The sequence below is a fragment of the Lates calcarifer genome, linkage group LG7_1 (assembly GCF_001640805.2).
Source record: "Lates calcarifer isolate ASB-BC8 linkage group LG7_1, TLL_Latcal_v3, whole genome shotgun sequence".
NCBI classification, from domain to species: Eukaryota; Metazoa; Chordata; class Actinopteri; family Centropomidae; genus Lates; species Lates calcarifer.
This window is the reverse complement of record NC_066839.1, coordinates 16284754-16307907: the sequence shown is the minus strand read 5'-3', so window position 1 is coordinate 16307907 and position 23154 is coordinate 16284754. Positions and strand designations below refer to the sequence as shown.

The 23154-nt window shown below is 42.8% G+C and overlaps 1 protein-coding gene across 4 annotated transcripts in view; it reads right to left on the bottom strand.

The window, feature by feature from the left end:
• The window catches only part of LOC108896900 (kelch-like protein 29), a 190541-nt gene that overhangs the window by 118846 nt on the left and 48541 nt on the right, over positions 1–23154 (bottom strand). For all 4 annotated transcript variants that reach the window (XM_051071975.1, XM_018696196.2, XM_018696195.2 and 1 more), the window contains exon 3: positions 7699–8010. In XM_051071975.1, the coding sequence (XP_050927932.1) occupies positions 7699–7971 (273 nt within the window). In that variant the 5' untranslated portion in view covers positions 7972–8010. The remainder of the gene's footprint in view (positions 1–7698; positions 8011–23154) is intronic.

Here is a 23154-nt window from a genome sequence, read left to right as displayed (position 1 = left end):
TTTCACAAAGCAGAGAGAGATTTGAATCTGATATCCAATGACTGGTTATTAGATTGAGCCATCAGGGCCGTCAGTTTGGAGCCAGACTCATAAGACAGCTGGTGTGTTGAGGAGGCTGCTTTCCATTCCCACCCACACACACAAAACACAGCAAAATAAGAGAAGAGCAAGCCCCTACTGGACCATCTTCTTTTCTCCAGCCAGAGCCGTGTATTGGAGCCTTTTGTGAAGCTCGCTGTAACCAGCACAAATCCACCACAAAGCCAGGACCCTGAAAGGTCTACCATTTTGGGATACCCATGGTTTTCAGAACAATAACCTGTCTCTACCTCTGTCTTATTTTCTCCTAGAGGATTAAAATCCCTAGCAGATGCATCTCAAGCAGAGGCAGAGAATAAGGACTTACGAATGGATGGATAAATCGGAGCTCAATTGTTGGAACAAAAGGTCAGCTTGTCGGGATCCTAGACCTACAGAAAGGGAGACCGACGTGGGAGGACTCAGGAGTGGATATGGACTGGATGAAACCTGTGGAATATCCTGTCACTGGGAGAGTGACAAGACACAGATAACACTTGCCTTCACCTATTCTTTGATGTTGCATTGTTCTCATCCCACATCTGCCAACTGCTCCGTTTCTGTATGGATTTTGTTTTTTTTAAATCAAGATGACTGCTGTCAATATTTTCTGTAGACAATAAAAGATGACGATGTCCTGACCATGTGACGAGGGTGTGAGATTTCTGATAAATCTGTCATCGGATTCATTACTCCCATTTTCCGTCTACCCGATTTCAAATGCTGATAACAAAAAAACGAAATCTGACAGTTTCCCTTTTTACAGTGCCTTTCCTCTGACAGTTTGACAGCGTGCAGTCCTCATGACTGAGTTGTCTGTCTGTCTTTCACTCTGTTTTGTTTTCTCTCTGTCTGTCTGTCTCTCTCTGTATCTCTGTCCTTGATTAGCAATCACTGCAGCTTTGCCTGGTCTGATTCTGAGTGGAAAGCTTTAATTCTCCCCACATGGTGCCCGAGACATTCAGACCCTGCTGCAATTGCTCCCTGGTAAACACACAATCACTGCTTCTCCTTAACACTCAGAAGTTTCCATATAACATCTTAAGGAAAATCACTGCTTAATCCGCGCTTTACTCCCTTGAGGTCCACTGTTTCTTAATGACTCTGTTGTAGACAGCTGACAGTAGATTTGTTTGTCCACAAACATTATGATGATGTTTGGGTTTATGGAAAAAAAGATTATAAAGAACTAATGCAGGGACTAATGGAAAGTAAAACAGCAGAGTAGGAAAATTATGATGCTTAGTTCAAAAACTGTCAGACCAATTAAAATCAGGTGTACTCATCTAATGTATTCCTTGGAAACAGCATGCATACTGTATCGTGCCAGGAATGAAAAATCCTGTTTTTCTGGTAAGGAAAAATCCAATCAGCGGAAGCAAAAAAAGGAAGTGGCATTTTCAATAATGGCACGTCTAATACTTGAAGGCGGCTTTCTGCATAACCACTGAGGGCTGTCTTTATCCAAACTGACATTTCCACTGGACAGACAAGGCAGAAAGAGCTGACAGGTTCATCTCAGCTTGGTGTCAGACGAGCTGACTTTTAGCGCTAAAATATACTTCGACACATGCACCACTTAACCACTTACAAAGAACAAAATGTGCAACAGACCTCTGGCCTCACATATTTAAAATTGCATAACTGTTCAAACACTGAAAGTCAGATAAAGAGACACTTGACTCACCTATGAAAAAGCCTTCAGGTTTTACATGGGCGAATGGAATAATGAATGAAAGCTGTGGCGGTGAAAAAAAGTATTTCTCATCAGTCAGTCTGGTCCGCTTCTGAGGGATTGTCCTCAGAGAGATGGATTTTGTGACATTTTCACTGTGAATGCAAGCGGCACGCAGCAAGTCTGCAATAGGACGACAACACATACAGTAGAAGCTAATAAATCAAATCTAGGCAGCAGAGTGTGAAGATTGTTTACCTTTCTGCTCCTCAGAGAAAGATAAAGGTGCCTCAGAAAGCCTGCACTACTTAGTATTTAGGGAGAATTTTGAGAGTATATTTTGAATTTTAATTTGAGTTGAAATGTCAAGCACAAAAGAACAACACAATATCCTTGATTCTCGACAGTTATAAGTTAGCATCAAGAGTTCTGGTAAGCACTAAACATTCTGAATTATATAATGAAACAGGATACATCATCAATTCATGTCCATCAGATAAAATAACAAAAGGCAGGTGGATCACATGCAGCCATGTTTAGTGTTCTTGGTTTCCCTCATAAGCGAGCAGGGGTTTTCTCTAAGACCCCATGGTGAGGCTGTCTGCTTTGGAAATGTAAAGTTTCATCTCATCTTGATGATAGAGTTCCACTGCTTGATAGCACAATTGTATTTTTCTCTCCTGTCTGAAGCTAATTCAAAAGCAGCTCTCACCTGACATACCCCCCCCCCCCCCCCCCTTCCTCCCTCATGTCTTCGTTCTGTCTCCCTCATCCAGCCTCCCCAGCGTGCGCCTTCTTAAACTTTAATCATCTCATATTCAATACATTTCACGGCAACTCGTCACAAGGTTATCCCAGTTTTCAAAAGACTCCTTCCCCTTTTAGCCTCAGCCTCAATAAAGATTCAGTGATTTCAGAATCCTCCAGTCTGTTCATTACCAGGCTCCCTGACACAAGAGTGATGTTCATGTGAGGAGATTTTCTTGATGCAGATTTAAGGGCCCAGCAAAATAAAAAGCTAAACAGAAAGAAAATTAAAGAACAGAAGCTAATCCACTGCTAATGCTCTACAAGGTGACGCGCAGTCATATCTCACATGCTGTTACTGCAGTTGCCTTAAAAATTCTGAATGTTTCAAAGCTGACCAGAGTACGATTTAACATAATTTGTTCACCTTGTCACTCACATGTCAGGACAATGACACAAACCCCTCAAACTTGTGCCAGAAAAAAATATCACTGAGATGAGGCATGCTTTTTGTGAGTTTTCTTTCTTTTTTCTGATTGTGTCAGAGTGAAGCCATGACACCTGCTGTTCTCTGGATACCATGTTGTGTTGGCCGCAGCATGGGGTCTTCTTCAATCCATTGGCTAGCTGACCTGGCTGAAATCAATGACCAACAAGACACAATGTGTGATTTTGTTTCAAGACGAGCTCTACTGACTGGTGCTGTCGGCGTTTGGAAATTTCTATTCATGATGCTTACCTGAGCTAGAATGAGAAATTGCAAATATCTTAAAACCAGCTTTCAAAAACAGACCTTTTCAAACAGATGACATGGAAATAGAATTCTTTCTAATTTTATATAATCATAGCTTCTAAATATAAACACTGACAATGACAATAGAGCAATTATCCATTTTAAAAGAATCTTTGCTAGGTGGTGAGATCTGACATGGGATGATGACATCCTTTCATGAAAGAGGGCAAGACAAATAAGCTAGTCAAAAGAAATGGATGTATAGCGCTTTCTGTCGAGACGTGTTCAGCAGAACAGAACACTTCATTTGGTCTTGCTGGGGAAAACCTCTTTAATAGACTGCCAGCAGCAGGTATTACACTGAATCTCTATCAGCTGAGGATCAAACAGCGGTAGGTATCGTAACTGAAGCTGCAGTAACGCTCCTTGTTGAGGATGGCTTTTAATAAATAGAATGAAAGGTAAATATTGGGTTTATCCATCTTCATCATTTACTAAGCTGTTGGCTTGTGTGCTACTGTTTTTTGTTTTTCTGCAAGCAGTACTATGATTATGCTATAGTCTAAAATCATTGTCGATGTGAAGACAAAAGGACAACCAAGGACTAATATTATAGCTCCTCATGACAGAGTTTGAAGTACTCAAGACATTGTTTATCACTTCTGAGACAGTGCTACCTACTCATCTTCTCTAGCCCTGCACACACTAAATAAACAAGACTGAAGGAAGTGAAATAATGAGAATTGCCAGTCTGTGTTCTTATGATCAGCACTACACAAACTTATTCACAGGAACAATATATCCCACTAACATTTTAAAATTATTTTTCAGCTATTATATAAGAATATTGAAAAAAATGCAGACAGTAATCTTCAGAGAATTTCATGAAATCTATCACACTCAACTTTATCTTAAGGTTCCCTTACTACACCACAACACTACAGCTACCTGACCAGAATAACACAGGCTCAAATATCTGAAGAATGCTTGCTCACTTAGAGTTTATTTCCAACAACATTAAACTAATGAGATGCCTAGAGGCTTAACAAATATCTCATTCTGCTGGCTTGAGACTGAAAGCTGCTGTAGATCAGAAACCAAATTCTATCAGCAAATTTCAACAGAGAAATGAGATGTAAACAGAGTGAATAAAAATGCATACGATACAGAGAATCAACATAAGCCTTCCAGCAGAAAAGCCATACGAAGTTTGTGGCACTCCTCAGGTCAATAACTATATATCATTTTAATATCAACTGTGGCGCCTGCATTTGTGCTCAATAAGGAATGCGCAAAGAAATACAAAGTCCAACACTGCTGCTATTAAATATCAGGGGAGGATGGATTAAAAATTTCATAATAAGGGATTAGACCATGTAGGAAAATCCATGTTTCAGTGGGCCATCTGTGGGAAGACACTGTCTGAGTAATGTTTTAGCAGATAAAAACTCCTACTTTGGCCCACGTTTAAACCCTATAAAACCCTTACTAACACTCAATAACAGGCAGTAACATTAATGTGCAAAGGTTTAACTGAGTATAGATCTTTCAGAAATCCTTTCCCAGGAAGTGAGTGGACATAGCTAAAAAGAAAAAAAAAAGGTGTCTGAAAAGTAATGTTTTTTTAATGATCAGAGTAAAAACACTGTACATTATGGTGTGGGGTTTATGGATTTTATACTCATGAAATGCTTTTAGCCAAAAACAAAACAAAGCAAACAAACAAAAAAAAAGGATGTAGTCCGTCAGGCCCTTTTAAGCCTTTGTATGATTATAATGATCATAAACCTCTAAACCTCCATCACATCTATCATACCATCGTGAAATTGTGGCTTATTCACATTAGCTTCCTTTGCTGGTATCATGTTTGCTAGAAAGCTGGATTGGAAGAAAAGAACTGAATGGCATACAGTGTGAAAGCAGACTTTCTGCTGATGCAGACAAATGCTCGTCATCAGCAGGAGTGGTTCTTAATAACATGGATTTAGTGTGTGCAGTGACTGCACATCCATGACAGGAGCAAAAAAATACATAAAAATTAATTAATGGCACGGCAGGGTATAACAAAGTGTAGCTCTAAATTAACTATGGTCCACTGTTCCATGTGGTTAGCTTTACATCAGGATGGACAATATGGCCAGATGGTACATTTCAACTCTCAGCACTTGTCCTGCACACCCCCACACATGTGCACACCTATATACACACACGTGCACGCATACGAGCACTATCATGCCAACTAGCCAACACTTTACTTGATCATTAAAGCTGAATCAAACCACATGAAGAGAGGTTATTTGTAACAGACGACAAAAAACGCCAAAGTAACACTAATGTAGTACACCTGTTCTGGCCCCCATTTTCCATTTTAAGGTTTTACTACACAGTGAAATATGTGCAGGACTATCACTTTCAGAAACACACACACACATACCCCTGTACATGTCTAGCTATTGGACTGTGTCCCCACTAGGACCGCTGTGTTTACGAAGAGAGAGTCTCCAAACAGTAGAGATCAATAACAGCCTGTCAGCTTTTTAGTGTAGCCATGGACAGAGCTGAGACACAGGGACCACAGAGAGAGAGCTGCATCCGTCCATCAGACTCTTTGTGACCCCCAGCAGCTTTGATCGAAGATGACAGAAAGTGAGAGAGAGAGAGCAAGTGAGGACAGCAGACAGCTAGGAAGAAGATGCTTCTATGGTGCTGGACAGCTCTTTAGGTTTCTGCATCTTTTCTATGCTGTAATTAAAGCAGAGCCCATATTCTGGAAGTCTCTCTTTTTAAATGTTGCTGGTCTATTGCCTGCTTTACAACCGTCTGTCAGAGGCAAGACAAAGTAGTAAGGTAGATCTCTGAATAAAGCTAACAGAGTGGCATCTAGGGAAAGATCTGCATAATATCTGCTGCATACACACACACACTTTCCCACATATAGTGTACCTTTAAACAAATGTGCACTCACGTGCAAGGCAAGGCACCTAATTGCTGTGGCAGCCATTGAATGATGACAATGGCCACAGTGGGAGTTGGCCAGACTTTGTCGGGATGTATATAATTATTCAGCCGCACAAAAAGAAGGGCCGACGCGGTGCCAGAGCAGATTTACTGTGTCTGTGGTCAGTGCATTCAGCAGGGTATCTAATGATGTGCACTTACGGGCTAAATTACCGGAGCATTGTTTACCTCTGCTCTTAGAGAACAGGCCCCACGGAGAGCAAGAGACCAAGAAGGTGCTGGACCAAAAAAAGCCCAGATGGATCTGCTGAAGTTCAAATTAAAGCAAATGATCTGATAGTTGGGAGGAGTGTTGAAAGAAGATGAATGGTATCCATGGAAGCAGAGGCAGGGGAGAGGCTGAAATGTCTAACTCTTTTTTGGTAAAGGCCCCTCTCTTCACACACTGCTGACAGCCAGATCGCTAGCAAATCCCTGGACGAGGGGGTTGAGAGCACAAACTGTACGGCTCCTGACTATACCACTCAGACTTTTCCAAGCTGCAGATTTCTGTGTAAGGTCTAAACTCAAGCACAAATATGATATATAGTCAAATTAGGAATGTATACACCAAAGCCACATTTAACATTGCTGTTTTTGTCACTTGAGGATTCATTAAAAGTTGGTGTGTTACATATTTTGGATCAGATATCATGGTCACTGTATGACCAGGTGACACTTTACACCTTAGCTATACCATCATTAAGAAATAATAGGTTTGAATAGGAGAAAAGTGCAGTTATGAGAGAAATACATTTTTAAGAAGTCTATGATATTAATTCAGGGATTATATAATTATGTGGACCTTTGTGTTTGTTTGCTTATTTGGAAAAGCACCACCTCTAACTATCAGTTCTGACAGCAGCACCCATCTGAGCCACTGTCAGAGGTCATTTACATAATGAAAGAAGAAAATTACCGAGGAGGCAAAGGCAGGACAAGCCTGCCATTTGGCAGAGAGAGGAAATGAAGATGGAAGGAAAATGGTTTGCCAAGAATGGGGCACTGGATACAGAGAGTGCAGAGAGAGTAGCACAACTGAAGTGAGGGATAAGGGTGGAGAGTGCAGGACATCACAGAGAGAGAGAGAGAGAGAGGGAGAGGGAGAGAGAGAGAGAGAGAGAGAGAGAGAGAGAGAGAGAGAGAGAGAGAGAGAGAGAGAGAGAGAGTGGAGGGGCTTGAGGAGCTGAGATACTTGAACCATGAAGACAAGCATGTGTGTTGGTCAGTGCAGAAGCGTTTAGCGAAACTGGAACACAGTGTGAGAGAAGGAAGCTGGAAAACCTCAAAAGCATGGAGAAAGTTGGAGATTATGTCCAGTTGGGGAGTCTTCACAGATTAAAAAGTTGACACAGGGAGAGACAAAGACTAGCAAGAAACTTGACAGAGCAGGGGGAAGCACTGAGAGGTTTCCAAGACAAGTCAGAGGAAGCAGGTGTCACAGGATCCATTTGGATGAGGCTCTTACCTTGGCCGATGCCGGAGCCACGGATCCTGCTGCCGTGATGCCTCGCTTGACCGCTATGTCGCCGCTGGATGTTGTCACGGCAACTGTAACCGGGGTGGGCAGGAGGGAGGGGATGACTGGAAGGGGAAGGAGTCCCGGACGGTTGTTGCCATTGACAACGGCTGAGGCACAGCTATGGTTGGCTCCTCCATTGTGGAGGCCAGAAGGACGGATGTCTCTCCGCTCCCAGGGTCCCCGGTAGTCCCTCTCAAAGCGGTGGTGGTGGCGTGACATCACTTCCTCTTCCTCTCAGAGGGAACAACGGGGGCAGGCCTGCGGGAAATGGAAAGAAAGAGGTTACAGGTCAGGCTGAAAGTTTTATTTATTATATCCATGCCAATGATAGTATGAGATACAGACACAAAGGCAGGGTTTCAAAGACAGAGAAAGGACAAAGACACAAAGACAGAGTGAGACACTGAGTGAGCTAAGGAGAGAACATGTTGACATGAAGGTGTAAATGCTCACAGCATCTGCTCCCACTGCACCTGACTGACACGAACACACTGCAGCTCATTTGTTGCCTCTAATTCCTATTCTCTGTCATTAACGAGGGCTGCGACAAGAGGGAGAGAAATGAGAACTGCTGAGCAGGTCTATAAAAAACACCATCAGTGCCAACACCATAAAGAGCTACATTTGTTTCAAGAAGCACCTAGGCTCAACAATAAGAGGTTAAAACAATACGGCCACGCCAGATGCAAACAGGTACGCACTCAGTCAAGTTGTCTGAGGACAGCGCAGCAGTATCATGACCTTGTGGTCAAAACTCATTCATCTGAATAGATAAATACCCCTGCAATTACAGCTCATCTCATACATCTAATGGCTGGTTAATTCAATCAGATTGCCCTTGAAGTGTATTTGAGGGTTCTCCCCTTTTCCAAGCACAGCAGGCTGTGATAGGCTAAGAGGCGACAGTGAGCTGGAATTACATCAGTATGGGGTTTGGCACTATTGTGTAGCATGAGCAGCATATCGCTCTATATTATATCATAAATCAAAGCAGTACAGGATCTGAGTAGTGAAATCCATCACTGAGGGGTTTGTAGCACATTGTACTCCTCCTCACCAAAGGCACGTTATGCTTCCCAAGCCCTTGATAACAGATGAAATAAATAAATAACAACCTCAAACCAGGTTCAGCAAGCTCCATGCAAAATCCCCTGGTCTGTGAGGAGAGAATGACAGCGGATGATAAGTCTTTATTCTGCACGCTGGGGTCTGTCACGCTGCTTCTTTGCCTCACAGAGGAGCGAGAGCCTTGAAATGCCGGCTTCTCTGTGTGTACCTCTGTGTGTGCCAGTGCACAAAAGCAGTATATACTACAGCTGAGGGGCTGTGTATGCATGTAATGTTTTGGCAGGATGTAATGAGAGCACACATGTTCAAAACTCCACTGTAGTATGGGAGAGTGCTCGAGCAGGCTGTCGAAAATGAAGGGTTCGTTATAAAGCTTTGATCCAAACGATACACCATGCAGCCTGTGGTGGGAGCAATGGCCCTGCTGTATCTTTAGCCGCTGCGACCATCCGTTTGTTTACCCGCTAAAACACTCGCTCTTTCTTCTTTTCTGATTTTCTCTATTCTGTTGCCTTTCATTCTTTTTCTTCATGCATTTTATTCCCTCTCTCAATCCTCCTTTCATTTATTTCTCTCTCATACAAGCTCTGCTCTGTCCACACACAGAGAGCTGATGTGTGGTGATAGAGCCAGACAGAGCAACTAAAAGCTGTGGGACAACACTCACACTCTCTTTCTCGCTCCTTCTGCAATAACCTTTCTCTGTCTTCACGGTGACCCCTTTTAATAAACTCAAATTTTCCAATAGAATAAGCTTGTATTATCTCTAAAAATGTTTGAGACAGAGAGAGAGTAACAAGGTGCTAGTCCAGTGGAACAATGGCAGAGTTGGTGCCAGGTAATATTCTCTTATCTCCCAAGCTCCACACCTCAGCTGAGAAATAAGAGAGCAGCCAGAAAAAAAAATCTCCACATAAAAACAGGAAGAGAAAAAAAAGAAAAGGGCATTATCTCCAGAAAAGTTAGAATTGGGGGCAGAGTGCATTTGCATCCACAATTCTCTACAATTTATTTTTATCAATCCTTTTCACGTGTCAAGTGAGTACATGCCACTGTGCAAGTCTAGACAGTTTTGTGATTTACTACAAAAACAGACTCGTCTTCCTGTAAACCCTGAGGAACAAGGACACACTGGAGAACAAATTCATTAGATTATGCAGAGAAGGCATTGAGCTAAGTTTACAAGTGCCCGCACAAGAGAGCCTTGCAGAATAACCTTCAGAGAGGCTGCAATGTATAGCACAGGGGAAATAATAAGTAAAGTACATGGTATTTCAACAAGAGATGTTGAGATGTTGGGGTATCATGGTGGATTAGTGGTCTAAGGCATGTGCCATGTATAAAAATGAGAAGTGTTGAGTTTTCATCCATCTTTCTTATTTCTAGGAAGAAGTGGATAAAACCTTGAGAAAGAAAATGAATGAATCTGTAAAAGTTATACAATAACATAGGAAAAGGTTCCTTTACATAATTTTTAGCAGGATATAGTTTATCATCTGTAATATATGTCCTCATATTACTCATATATATATACATACACATCTATAGTGTAGCACATTACTGGTACTGTTGAACATGTGATAATGTGTAAGAACATGTACCTTGTAACATTATAATTGAACTGGTCTGATCTGTAACTTTTCTATAAGAGCTTCCTGCCATGTTATGCTCAAATCTTCCAATAAACTCTGATTCAACATTTTCAATTCCTCTTGGAGTTATGACGCTGGTTTAATTAACAAGAAAGTTGGATTAGGATATGACCATCACAACTACAACATGTTTGATTAATGCAGTCCTGTTTCTTTGCAGTATAGACAATGATGGGCTAAACCCCATCAAGATATTAGAAGGACAGCTTTTACACCTCCAAACCATGTCACAGTACATCCTACTTCTTTCTTGTGGGTTGTTTTAAGTACTGTATACAAAGGACAAAATGCTGTTGTTTTTCTCTGGAGAGGAGCCTCTCACATTACCATGCTTCAAATTCTATCACTTACTTACCCAAGTGGCATTTTCAGAATCTTGGCACTACATTTCAATATGTGCACAATCCTCTGAGTGAATTCCTGTCATCCTTACACTATGCATGTCAGTATGTACTGTGTAACTGGAGGCTGACAACTGATCCCTGCAGAACGAGTGTCACAGACACAAATCCCACTGCATTTATGGTCTTTGGTAAACAGAAGGATTTAAGCTATTAATTACAGAGACTTAAATTCCCTTCATAACTATGTTTCTGCAACTCCTTTAAAGTATATGTGCATGTACGTGTGTGTATATGTGTATGTTTGTTACGTGCTATGAGCTCACACCACCTCGAGGCTGAGTGTGTGCACTAGGTGTTTGTGAGGGTAAGTGGCAAGGAGGTGATAAAAGAAATCTCGCTCTCAGAGGTGCCTGTGGAAACCAACACCCAACACACCTGTGGACTCTGCCAGACCAGATAAACACTTAAATACATCACATCTCCAATGACACTTTGCTCTGTGCCGCCCTGCTCTAGGGAGAAGGTGCCAATAAAAATTTGCCCATTTTCTTTCACATCCAGTGAAATCACTGTCAGCCCTGCACAAGACAACGGTCTTTCAGAGGAGAGATGATAACCTTTGCTGCGAGGCGTGCATATTAAGCCAGCCTTTTTAAGAGCCTTTTCAATTTTATAAGAGACTAATGACAGCATTTCAGTCATACCCTACAGCAATTAATGAGGTTCTTCAGCTCCAGCAATCCTGTCAGCATGTTAATAATCTTACCTGAAGGTATAAGAGTTTCCCACGCCAAATGCTATTTTCTGACTCTGGCTGTTACATAAAATAACAGCTGATGACGGAGGATCCTTTGCAGTGAGATGAAAATCTAAACAAATGATTAAAATCACTAATCCTCTGGAAGCCTGAACAGTAACAAAAAGCCTCTGGTTTCCAACACAAACACAGGAGTCGGGAAAGAAAGTGAGAAATACCATGTCAGCAATCAAACCTAATGAGCTGACTGGCGGGCTGACTGGCATCTCCATTGTGTCGTCAGTCACGTCATGAGTTTAAAAGCAGTCAGCTGCAGTGGAGGCAGAGTGCACGCGTGTTGGTCGATGGGCGTTTTTCGACTCCTGTTTCAAAAAACGGCTATTCTAGTGCTGCTGATGCGTCAGAATGTTCCAAATGCAAGTGCAACTGAGACAGAAAAGTGAGATGGTGTGGGTGTGTACATACGTAGGGAAGAGCTGCAGTTGAGGAGCAGAAGAAGAGGAGTAAGTGTACATGCTTGTGTGTATGTGTGGGCGTGTGCCAGTGTCTGCATGTGTGCCAGGCCAATTGTAGCTGACATCATCATGACCTCAATGTTATCACCTTGGAGTGCACTGGCAGCTCACCCAGTTAAGCGTATACCATGTGTTAAGGCTGAGTCCTTACCACAGCTGCCTGGGTTTGGAAAAATGCAAGAAAAACTAACTTTAAAAAAAAAAAGCATGTTTCAGCATGTTCCTGTGTGAGTTGTTAAGACAACACACATGGCACACATCAGGAGTCTTTGATAACTTCAGTTCCCAAGTAACAGCAGAGTGATTAGCCAAAATAAAAAGTTGTCTGGCAGGTGGGAATGTGAGACACACACCCTAAAGAACAGCATCTGTCACTCCTAGGCGGCACGCAGCATGTCGGGACTGTGTGACAGAGCTGCGTTAACAAAGCCATGTGGGAATACGCAGGGAGCTGCAGATAGACGTGAGGAAAGAAGGAGCGTAACAGATGGACAGAACGTGGCAGCGATGGAGAGACAGTGAGACAGTGTGAGCGAATGAGCAAATGAGATGTAACAGCAGTAAAGTGCGCTGCATGTGTATGTGTATGTGTGTGTGTGTGTGTGTGTGTGTGCGCAGCCTGAAATAGAGAGAAGGGTGTTAAGGATGGGATTAGGGTGGGGTGGGTTGTGTGTCATACTTCTGTTCTGGGGTGTGATGTTTGCTTTGCTGGCACATTCTGCCCTGCATTTAAAACCCCCAGCTATTCCACCCGCGACAGATACTCCCCAAGAGGAAGGGCTCCATTTCCAATCTGTAGTAGAGTTTACTGATATTGACCCAGTGACAGCGCAGCTTTCAACACACTGACACACACAGACACACACAAACACAAATACACACACAGTCAACTGCTATACTCATGAGTCTGTGCTAATGATCGATTCGTCCATCACCGAGTTGGATGGTGCAAATGAGGGCCGGGGAAAGTAGGTATGCTGTAACTTTATGAGGACAAGATATTGCTGTAAATGAGTGGCCCTGTGGGACGTGGTGCACAGACAACCACTGACGCGCACACGCACTTTAACTGTCACAGGTGCACAGGCTCGCTCACACGCACGCCGCATATACAGCAATGCAACTGCACACCAGTGAATGTGCTGACAGTTCCTCCAGGACAACAGAGGTATTCATCCTGATATTTAAATAATGGGAGAGACTGTTGGTACAGGAATAGCCCTGAGCAACGCGAGCCACAGTCTCAGGCTTTTTAAATTCTCCTCCTCAGCTAGACACACCAGATGATGAAGACACTGTCTCAATTTGGATGTTGCATGTTTCAAGGCCATGCTTGCTTATACAGGTAAGCACACATACACATGCATGCATCTGCACAAGCAATACAATAATAGGTGTCATGAATTAAACAATGTGATGATGCAGTAAAACATTCTAAATTGTATGGTGCAAAGTAAATACATGCTTCACTTGGAGATTTTTCTCTCCAGCATCATAGGAATTTTTCACTTTTGTGAAGTATTGATTGATGAAGCAAACCGATCTGCCAGGAAAGAACCTGGGCTTCCTGGGTATTTTTAGCTTTCCCTCTTTAGGACGTGATACAGGAGAAACCTAATTGATGTTCCAGAAGAAGGGGGAAAAAAACACACAAGAACAACAGAGCAGAAGCTAGAGGGAAGGCAAACACAGGAAAGGAAAAGTGGAGTTTTGTGTCTATCATACAAACTCAAACACGGTGTGGGGGTAGCAGAGAGGAAGAGAAAAGGCCATCTTCAGGGATAAGAAGCAGTGATGAATGCAGTTACCTGCTGGCAAGGAAACCAACGAGCCTATTGTTGTGACTGATTCTTAGCATTAGTTAGGTCCAATTAATCCCAGCGGTTTGAGGGGAATTAGTACTGTGCTACAATTCGTATATCTCATTAGTGGTCTGAGTAGAATCCAGAGACAAGGTGCCGTCAGCAGTGTATCATAAAAACATAGGATGCCTCAGAACAGAGCCCAGCAGCTAAGGCACCAGTCAGAGCAAAAATAGCTTTCGTTTTAGCAGATTATTAGAGGCATATAGGCTGGTTTTACTTCAACTGCTACTGCTATGGGACAACTGGGAAGCATTTGACACGCAAATAAACCTGAACCACGAGGTAATCACCAGTCATTCTGCGCAGCTCTAGAACTAATCTGACTCCGGCACCTCACATTTCCTTATCTCATCTGCCTATTAGGATTTCCACAGAGGTTTCGGAGGAGATGATAGTGAGAGATGGCACTTTGTACATTAATCTGACACCTTGATGGATGAAACACTGGTGGGTGACATGCACACACTGCCTCATTTTGCCACAGACAGACACTTCCTGATCATCTTCTCTTTGATAAAGCACACAAGCAAAGGCCAAATCATTCAAAGCGAATAAAAAAGGGATAAGGTGTATTAGCTAGACAGAGAGAAGAGAAATAAAAAGGAACTGAGGCCAAGGGTTATTTTTCTTAAGATTAAGAAATATTGCATATACCTGCACCACTGACAGCAAATTTCCCCTCAGTGTGCATCAGCACAATTCTTTTAGCAGAACATTAATAAGTAAAACTTTCTCCCAATCTGAAAAATAGCAGGCAGTGTGTGTGTGCGTGTGTGTACCGCATGTGTGTTTTTGTGGGGGATACAACATGATGCAAGGGTTTCCAAGCTACTTGTTTACTGTAGTTTGAACACACAGGCTGTGTTTTTACTTTTGCATGATGAAAACAGCATGGGCCGACAGTCATTTTTCTGTCCAAAAATGTCAGCTCTCACTGGCACCCGTGCAGGCAGAAATGACCACAGCGTTATGAAATATTGCAATGATCGAGTTAGTAACACCCTGCCAGTGTTTGGTTGTCAGTATCCCAAGCATGTGATTAGCCTGAGGAACAGAGAGGCACCGCTACCTCCGCCACCGCACCCTGCACGCTGCTGCTCAGTTAATTAAAACACTGACTTTCAACAAAACGCCACATTATCACAACGGCAAGACATGAAGCTGGAGAAAAACCCTGGGGCTAGTGTGCACACTTTCCCATCCAGCCTTTCTGCATGCTTTTTCGACGGGGTGTGGGAGCGGCATATTTCCAGACGCCAATCACGCAGCGTGTATGCGCGCTTGTGTTTATGTGTGTATGAACGTTTGTGTGCGTGTATTCTCTGTGGCCCATGGCAGCTGTCGCCTTTTCTCTCCCTGCTGCATCCTTTTGCGAATTTCTCTGTTCTCTAAACAAAAACCAACAACGGCATCAAAACAAACAGCTCTCATTGCTGATGCTGCACACACACACAACTAAACACACAGGGCATCTGAGACAAAAAACCTGACGCGTAGGTGCTGCAACTACTGAGACATGCTTGTGTTAATACCTCAACATGCATGTGGGCGTGTGTATGTGTGTATTCGGCTTTGCTAGGGACATGAGGCAAGTGCAAGAATAGTGACTTAATTATCTAAATGGCTGCTGCGGAGATTACTGAGGGCAGTGAGCATCCATCTCTTTCAACACCACCAGCTTAGAGTGCACGGCCAAGCTGGAGGAGAGATCAAGAGATATAGACATCAATAAGAGAGACAGAACAGCAATGAGAGAGTGAAAAAGAGACCAAGAGAATTAAATGAGAGCAAAAGACAGGAGACAATGTGGAGGAGAGCAAGAGGAGTGGATACAGTGACAGTGATTTACAACAGAGAAGTTTGCGAGCTGACTGGCCTTCACAGCGAAAAGCTGCCATAGCAAGTGTTCATGGCTTTGGCTGCATCCTCTGATACAGAGAATTCGCCAGCAGCAGGGATCATGACATTACCTCTGTAGCCATGGAGATGCCCTGTGCGTTTTTTTTTTTTCTTCTAGTCATTACCATAGAGAAAGCTCCAAGGCTGGATTGTATCTTGACCCCCCCACAAAGCAACAAAGGCTCTACATTTAGGTCTATCCCTCCCTTACATGAGGGCGCATTATTGACTTCTGCACAGCCAAGCGGTTACAGAGGTCATCCTCAGACTTGAGGGCCTCATGTTTGATCCCCTTGTGCACGCATAGTGTGCCAAGGCTCCTTGAGCAAGATATTTGACCCCTACCTGCTTTGGAGGCCCCACTTCTGCAGGTTGACCCAGCATCCCCCAGCCAGAGGGCAGGAAGAGGACTTCCATCAACGACTGAATTAAGTATATTGTATGAAAATAAAAAGATTTTTACTGTGAGCATTCATGTGAAGCACCATCCAAGATTGTAGCAATAGAAGACGATTTAACAAAGAATGAAATCCCACCGCCACTCGAGACAGTACATTCCTCAGCAGAAATTATTAAATGGCTCTATTAAATGTTCTTGTTAAGTCTGCTTTTTAGAGGAAATGAGTAGGAAATGACAGCTTATACAGCCAACATTTTCCTTGTTAGAAGTTTAAGCTTTAGTTCCTGTCAGCAGGGACAGTGGTAAAGAAAGCATGCTTATGACTGGAGAGCTCACTGGTTTGGATCCCCAGACTGTCTGGGGAAAATAGAAAGTGAACAAATAACACTTTCTGCCTTTAACAGCGACTGTCAATGAGCCACTGAACGAGATATACTGTACTACAACCTCCCTAAGTCAGAGTGAATTGTCTCCACTACAAATTTCTCTCCTCGCTTGCCCCCGTCCAAGTTCAAGGCCAGTCGGTGATGTAGCGCTTTGCTCAAGAACACCTCAGCACCGTGAATCAGGGAAACAGGACCCAGGTCCTCTGGGTGAGGGATGGTCTACCCAAACACTGCCTTGTTTTTCCCAAGTGACACCGCAGACAACCGTAACAACCAGCTCCCTAATGAGAACATGTTGAACTGTGAGGGGAAAGAAAAGTAAACATTAAGTCAACCTTCCATCTGAAATGCAACAAAAAATTAAATGGATAGCTCATAACAGATGAACAGACCGACACTTGTAGAACTCCAATTTCAAAGACAATAACGCTGATTTATCATGCATGTAATTACAGGCAAATTCATTTGTTTTCAAACTTATTGACTGTTAATGAGTTCTTATGTTTTTTCCCTGATGGAATCTAAAAGGGATGTCACTAAAAGTGTGAACACATGCAGAGGAAAACTGTTCAGAAGAGGTTTAGATTAGTGAGTTGTTTTGTGCACTTAGCTGGATAAATAGGGCCTTTTATAGATTTAAGTCAAAATGAAACAGTACAAGGAAATATCTAATAAATCACAGGCCAGTGTTTCTTTCTCAGAGAGTCAATTACATTAAAGCTGAACCAAAACAGAGTTCAGATGTGCTGTGCACTGAATTCCCAACTCAGTCAGCTCCAATACTTTCTATCACGGTAAATGACAGAGCCTCGAGTCAGACGGTCTTTACTGCCAAGTTTGCTGCATCTTTTCATTGCTTTTTCCTACAAAGCACACACAGACACACACACATCTGTGCACACATACATGCACTTATGGAGTACACATCCAAAAATTCCCTTACTCCAAGTCACACAAACACTACTCCTGACCCAAGTACACACGCACACACACACAAACGTACACCAAGAACAGCGCTCTCTCCCTGATTAAGCCAGGCCATCTGCTTTAGTCCCCTGTCACCACTGACGGCTGCTGCCTGTCCAGGCCGGCTACAGGCGAGCCAGAAACCCCCCCAGTGTGATCCAACGGCATATTAATCTCCCCAAATATCAACCTTTTGAAAAGGGCAGACGCCACGGTAACCTCAGTGCAGTTGTTCAAGGCAACATCATCTCACTCTCTAAAATACATGATTCTGTCACTTTGGCCTTAAATGACATGGAAAGTGAAGGAGGGGTGAGTGTATTTTCCCTCCTCTGCGTATCCTTCTCTTTCTCTCCACTTATCTAGTGTCTCTGGGTGCTTTCTCTAAAAGCCATTCTCTGTCTCTGCCCGTCGTTTCATATCTCTATGAACACAGTGGCCTTTCAGAGCGCACAGTGAGTGGCGCCGCAGCCCAGTCTGGCCCACAGGAGCAGTTGGAGCAGTATAGATTAATGGCCCAGGAGACGGCCGAGGCAAGTGGAATGAACAAATAGAGAGGCCACTGAAATGACCAGAAAGAAAAAAAGGGAGGAAAGAGAAGTAATGATAAGGAGAATGAGGTGTACACTAAATTGTAGGAGAGGTACCAACTGGGGGAATGTGTTCGGTCACAGTATAGTTTTATACCCCTGTCACACTGACAGAGTGAATTAAGTCTGAATGGGTCGATGTGCGTCATCCAACATGGATTTGTGACCCTCCTCCCACCTAGGTTGGATGAAGGTCGGACACTACCCAGATTTAGTGAACAGCCATTTGTAGTGAACAGCCATTTGTAGTAGGGATGAAAATATAATTTAATACTAGTGTTACTGAGATTCCACTTATGAACATTTACCTTCTACTCAATTACTCCAAAATCACTTCCCTTTATGTTATATAATTATGCACTAACTCAAAGTAATTCTGTGGATTAGCAGTGATGAGTATGGAGCAACAGTTAAAAATTGAACTGTGACAGCAGTGTCATATAAAAGGGGTCAAATGTAACTAGAGCTACAACAGTTCATCAAATAATCAATTGGCAGAAAATGAACTGACAAAGGTTTTTAATGAGCAATAAATCATCAAAGTTGTTTATTAAGCAACAAGACTAAGTGTCCTGCCATGTTAACATGCTCACAATGGCAAATCTAACATGTTGATGTTGGGTGGCATGTGCAGATGCACAACACTTTTTATGTAATAAAACTGAGCTATAGCCACCAGGGTCTTCTGGAGATTGACAGAGTGAGTATGATGGACTATCCAGTGTGAAATGCTGCATCAGCGTTTTCACTGAGACATGGCTAAACAGCAACATCTGGACACAGCCATTGAACTGGATGGCTTAACTCAGTCTAAGAATTTGCTGAAATGAAACATGTCAAGTTTGCAAAAAGAGGAGAACATATGCAGGATGGTGTTTACATCCAAGGTGTTGCAAGACTGGAGCCCCTGTATATCAAGCATAAGTGTGGCGATGACAACAAATGACAATAAACTAGGACCTGAATATTTAGCAGGTATAACCATATGTATGTTCACCACCTTAGTTTAGCATTTTAGCATGTTTGGTGCTAATACACTCTAAACATAAAGAGCAAATGAGGCTGATGTGAATATCTTTCTGATAAATTTCTGTTCCACATTTCATGGCGAACCATCTCTAAGTTGTTGAGACATTCATGTGAACTTTATGGTGGTACAACAGGAGAATTCCAGGATAACCAAACTCATTCATTTATGGAGACAATGAATGTACAAAATATCATGGCAAGCTTTCCCAGGTGCTGAGATATCTCAGTCTGGAGCAAAGTGACCAGTCCACATAATAACAGACTTACACTGCTATCCCTAGAGTCACCCACTAGTGCTAAGCATTACCCATCATTGTATTAATGTAAATGTTAATGTATGTTAATGTATTATCTTTGGGATTTGGACTTGGAGTCAAAGCAATCTGAGGATGTAGGACTGTGAAGTGATGGGCATCCTAAACTCAAGTTCAACATTCAGTAAAACCTATTACACATAGCTCTACTGTATAACAGGGTAGGGGAGGGTGAATGTGTAGTCTTGTTTCTGAATTCTCCTTGAGCATCATGAAAAATCATGTGTAGTAAGACCACAGGAAGAATTTTAAATGTGCCACAAACCTGTAGTGCCTGCATTTTTGCTTGTGATTACTTGAATAAATGAGCTGTGCAGGAGCTACAGAAGATAGAATTTCAGTGGGAAAGGATTTTTTCTTTCTTGCCCTCTCTTTGTCTCTCTTATTTTCACTCTCCTGTTTCTCCCCACAACCACCCACCCCCCCTCGCTCCCTTACCCATGCCTCAGCTGTACTTTCACATACAATCAGCCACATGAGTCTGGGGCCAACATAGATGAGAGAGAGAGAGAGAGAGAGAGAGAGAGAGAGAGAGAGAGAGAGAGAGAGAGAGAGGCAGAGAGACACAGAGAGAAACAGAGGAGTGGTGGGGTTTGCTGGGCAACATCAGAGATAGCGGAAGTGAAGTGAGAGATAAAAGGAAGAGAGGAAGGAGAGAAGGAGAAGCGAGAGGAGAAGGAAAGGCAATGACAGTGAGGGAAAATGAGAAAGCCCAGTGAGATGGAGAAAAGGTGAAACACACACACACGCACACATGTTCTTTAATCAATATGGTGGGAATGTGGCCCCATTGTAAATCACTTTCCTGGCAATAACAGAGAGCAGCCACTATCCCTCTTTTTAATATGTTGCCAGAGTGTCAGTGGGTGATACACAGAAATATATAGCGGGGAAGAAAGGAGAGAGAAGAGAGAAAGTGGAAGGGTCATGGTTGGTGTGTGCATACTGGGAGAAACTGTGATGTATAGACCTGGACAGTTGGTCTGCACTCAGATAAAAGAAGGGAATCATGATTAGGTTGGGTAAAGTGTCCATGCTGGCCTATCCACACAACACACACACACATACACAGAGAGAAAAACCCAAGCTGGTTGGAAAGCCTGTCCTCTCTCTCCTCCACAACCCCCTTATCGTGTGTCCTTTCTCATGAGCTCTCAATGCATCAAAACCTGCCCTCCTCCAAACAAGGATCCACTATAATATGAGAGGGCAAAAAAAAATTTCATTACAGGGGGTAAAAACTATCACTCTCCTTTTCTGGTCACATCAATTTAGAGGATTTTGAAGGCCGAGCAACTTTTCCACCTTGGCCTTACGAATCTGTCTCCCTGTCACCGTCCAGAGAGCCACCAGATTACACAGTGCCCTGACAGGTTGACCTTCACTTAACTATCTGACTGCAGGGCGCATCATCCACCATGTCTTTTATTGACTTGATTCCATCGTGTTCAATCTCATCTTCGCTGGCTGTGTTTGAGACCGCTCGGCAAATGTTGTTACCGTAAACGAGAGCGGCTTCTCAATTGACTTGGGTCCCCTTTAAAGTGGTGCTAAATAAGTAATGGGGCGTCTCATCTGCTTTGGCTAGCCAGTAGTTGGATGGGTTACAGTAAAGAGAGATTAATGGATGGGCAAATGGAGATAAATGTATGAGCTAAATGGAGGCGCCCGACCGGCGTATGATGAGACGCAGTGACATATGGCATCAATGCATAACTGGACAACTGTCAAAATGTATGTCGATTCCTGATTCGGTGCAAGATACAGATAGATGGAACATCTATCTACTAATACTCATAGACTCATTCTGTCATTTGACCAATCTCACAGTATCAGCTAAATTTCTGCTGGAATACAATTTGTAGAGGTGACACTGAAATGAGTAATGACAGTCTGGAGAAAAAGTTTCTTAGAAGAAATACCCTGTTACTGTGGGTAGCTAAAATGTACAGGGTCTGAAATTCAAACCCCAAGACCTGACTACAGTTTCACTGTCAGCAGAAACTAATGAGAAAGGCTGGATATGTTACTAACTTGAAGGCTAAACCCAACACAATGGTAACACGTCACCCTCTATGGATTAAATATACCTTTACTGCTCTCTGCAAAAATGCTATCCATCACCACTATCAGCCAGAAAGCAAACAAACAAAATTAATATGGAAAATACAATAGGCACATTTAGCAGTTTAACAAATGATCAGAGCATATATAACCGGGCTGTCGTGATTTGTATCTTTCTGGGTCCGCTCGTGTGCTGAAAGTCATCCAAGGCAGAATCAACACTTCAGACAGGATGTGTTGCAACTGCATGTGCCGGCTGACCTGCTCTAATCTGGCTGCTAAGACAAGCGACACCGCAAAACATAAACAAATCAAAAGCACAGTCCAGCTGAACGATGAGAGAAGAGGAAAAAATGGCTCTCTGGAGATGGATACAGCAGATAGAGCTGCTCAATTAAGATTTGTTGCTGTGAAATGAACAAGTGCAACTGAAGTTCCTTAGCTCGGGTATTTGATGTTCTGCATTTCTTTTGTTGTGATGCATGTGCGCCCCCACCATCAGGTACCATGGGAACTATTTTAGCAACTACTTTCACTTGTGTCAGCTGTATCTTGTGTGTAGTCAGATTTGAGACGGTCATTGGCTGTAATTCTGTGGAAAAGGCTTCCACCAAATCTACTTACCAAGCCTGTAGCCTGCTATTACAATACTCTCTCTTTTTCTCTGCTTGGTTCCACAGCTCTGGCTTCACTGTGAAAATTCTCTTTCAACATTCACACATACTGTATCTTTCAATCATCCATGCAATTCATCCACCGCTAATGCCTCTAACTTCCTCACACAGTGTTTGCTTTTTAATTAGTTTTAATTATTTCAGATTAAATGGTGCCTACACTTTGCATGATTCTCTTGTCTTTCTCTTGTCACTAATGTTAGTCAGGTTTGAGACACCCACAATCCGAGTAGTAGATACGACTGCATGTAATTAATGTAAATGCAGAATCTGTGTCTGACTATGGCTGAAAAAGCTGATGAGTTGTGCAGGCTACTCTCATCTCTCCTTTATTGCTACAATCTTACTTTTTCTCTGACAGTGCTGTTGACAGGCCAAACCACACGCAGCACAAACCTTGCTACAATCAATTCACTCAATTTAATCTTAATTAGCTGACCACAAAAAGCTGCGCATTACCACTGATGCAGATGAGGCGTCTCGCCCTCCCTCGATCTGCTTCTCTCTTTTAAAAGACATTTTTATGTCACTTGAATTTCACACTACACGTTTTAATGAGAAGTGGGTCTAATGATCTGTGTTAAGTCCTAGCCTGTGACAAACCCGTGACACATGGCCAAGACTAACACTTGCTACCGTTTCATCGCCATCAAATGAGAGACATGCTTATCTTCTGATTGGCATTAAAGGAATTGCCATGGACAGCACAGGATCTGTCAATGCTTCCTTGTAAGCTGGCTTTTAAGCAGCCACTACTCATTTCCCATGTGAGATATGAACTGTTTGAACCGTGCTTTTTCCTACTCCACAGCTGAAACGAGCTATGGTAAAGTTCTGGTGTAATCCACCTTGCCCCTGGGTCCTATATAAAAAAATGCT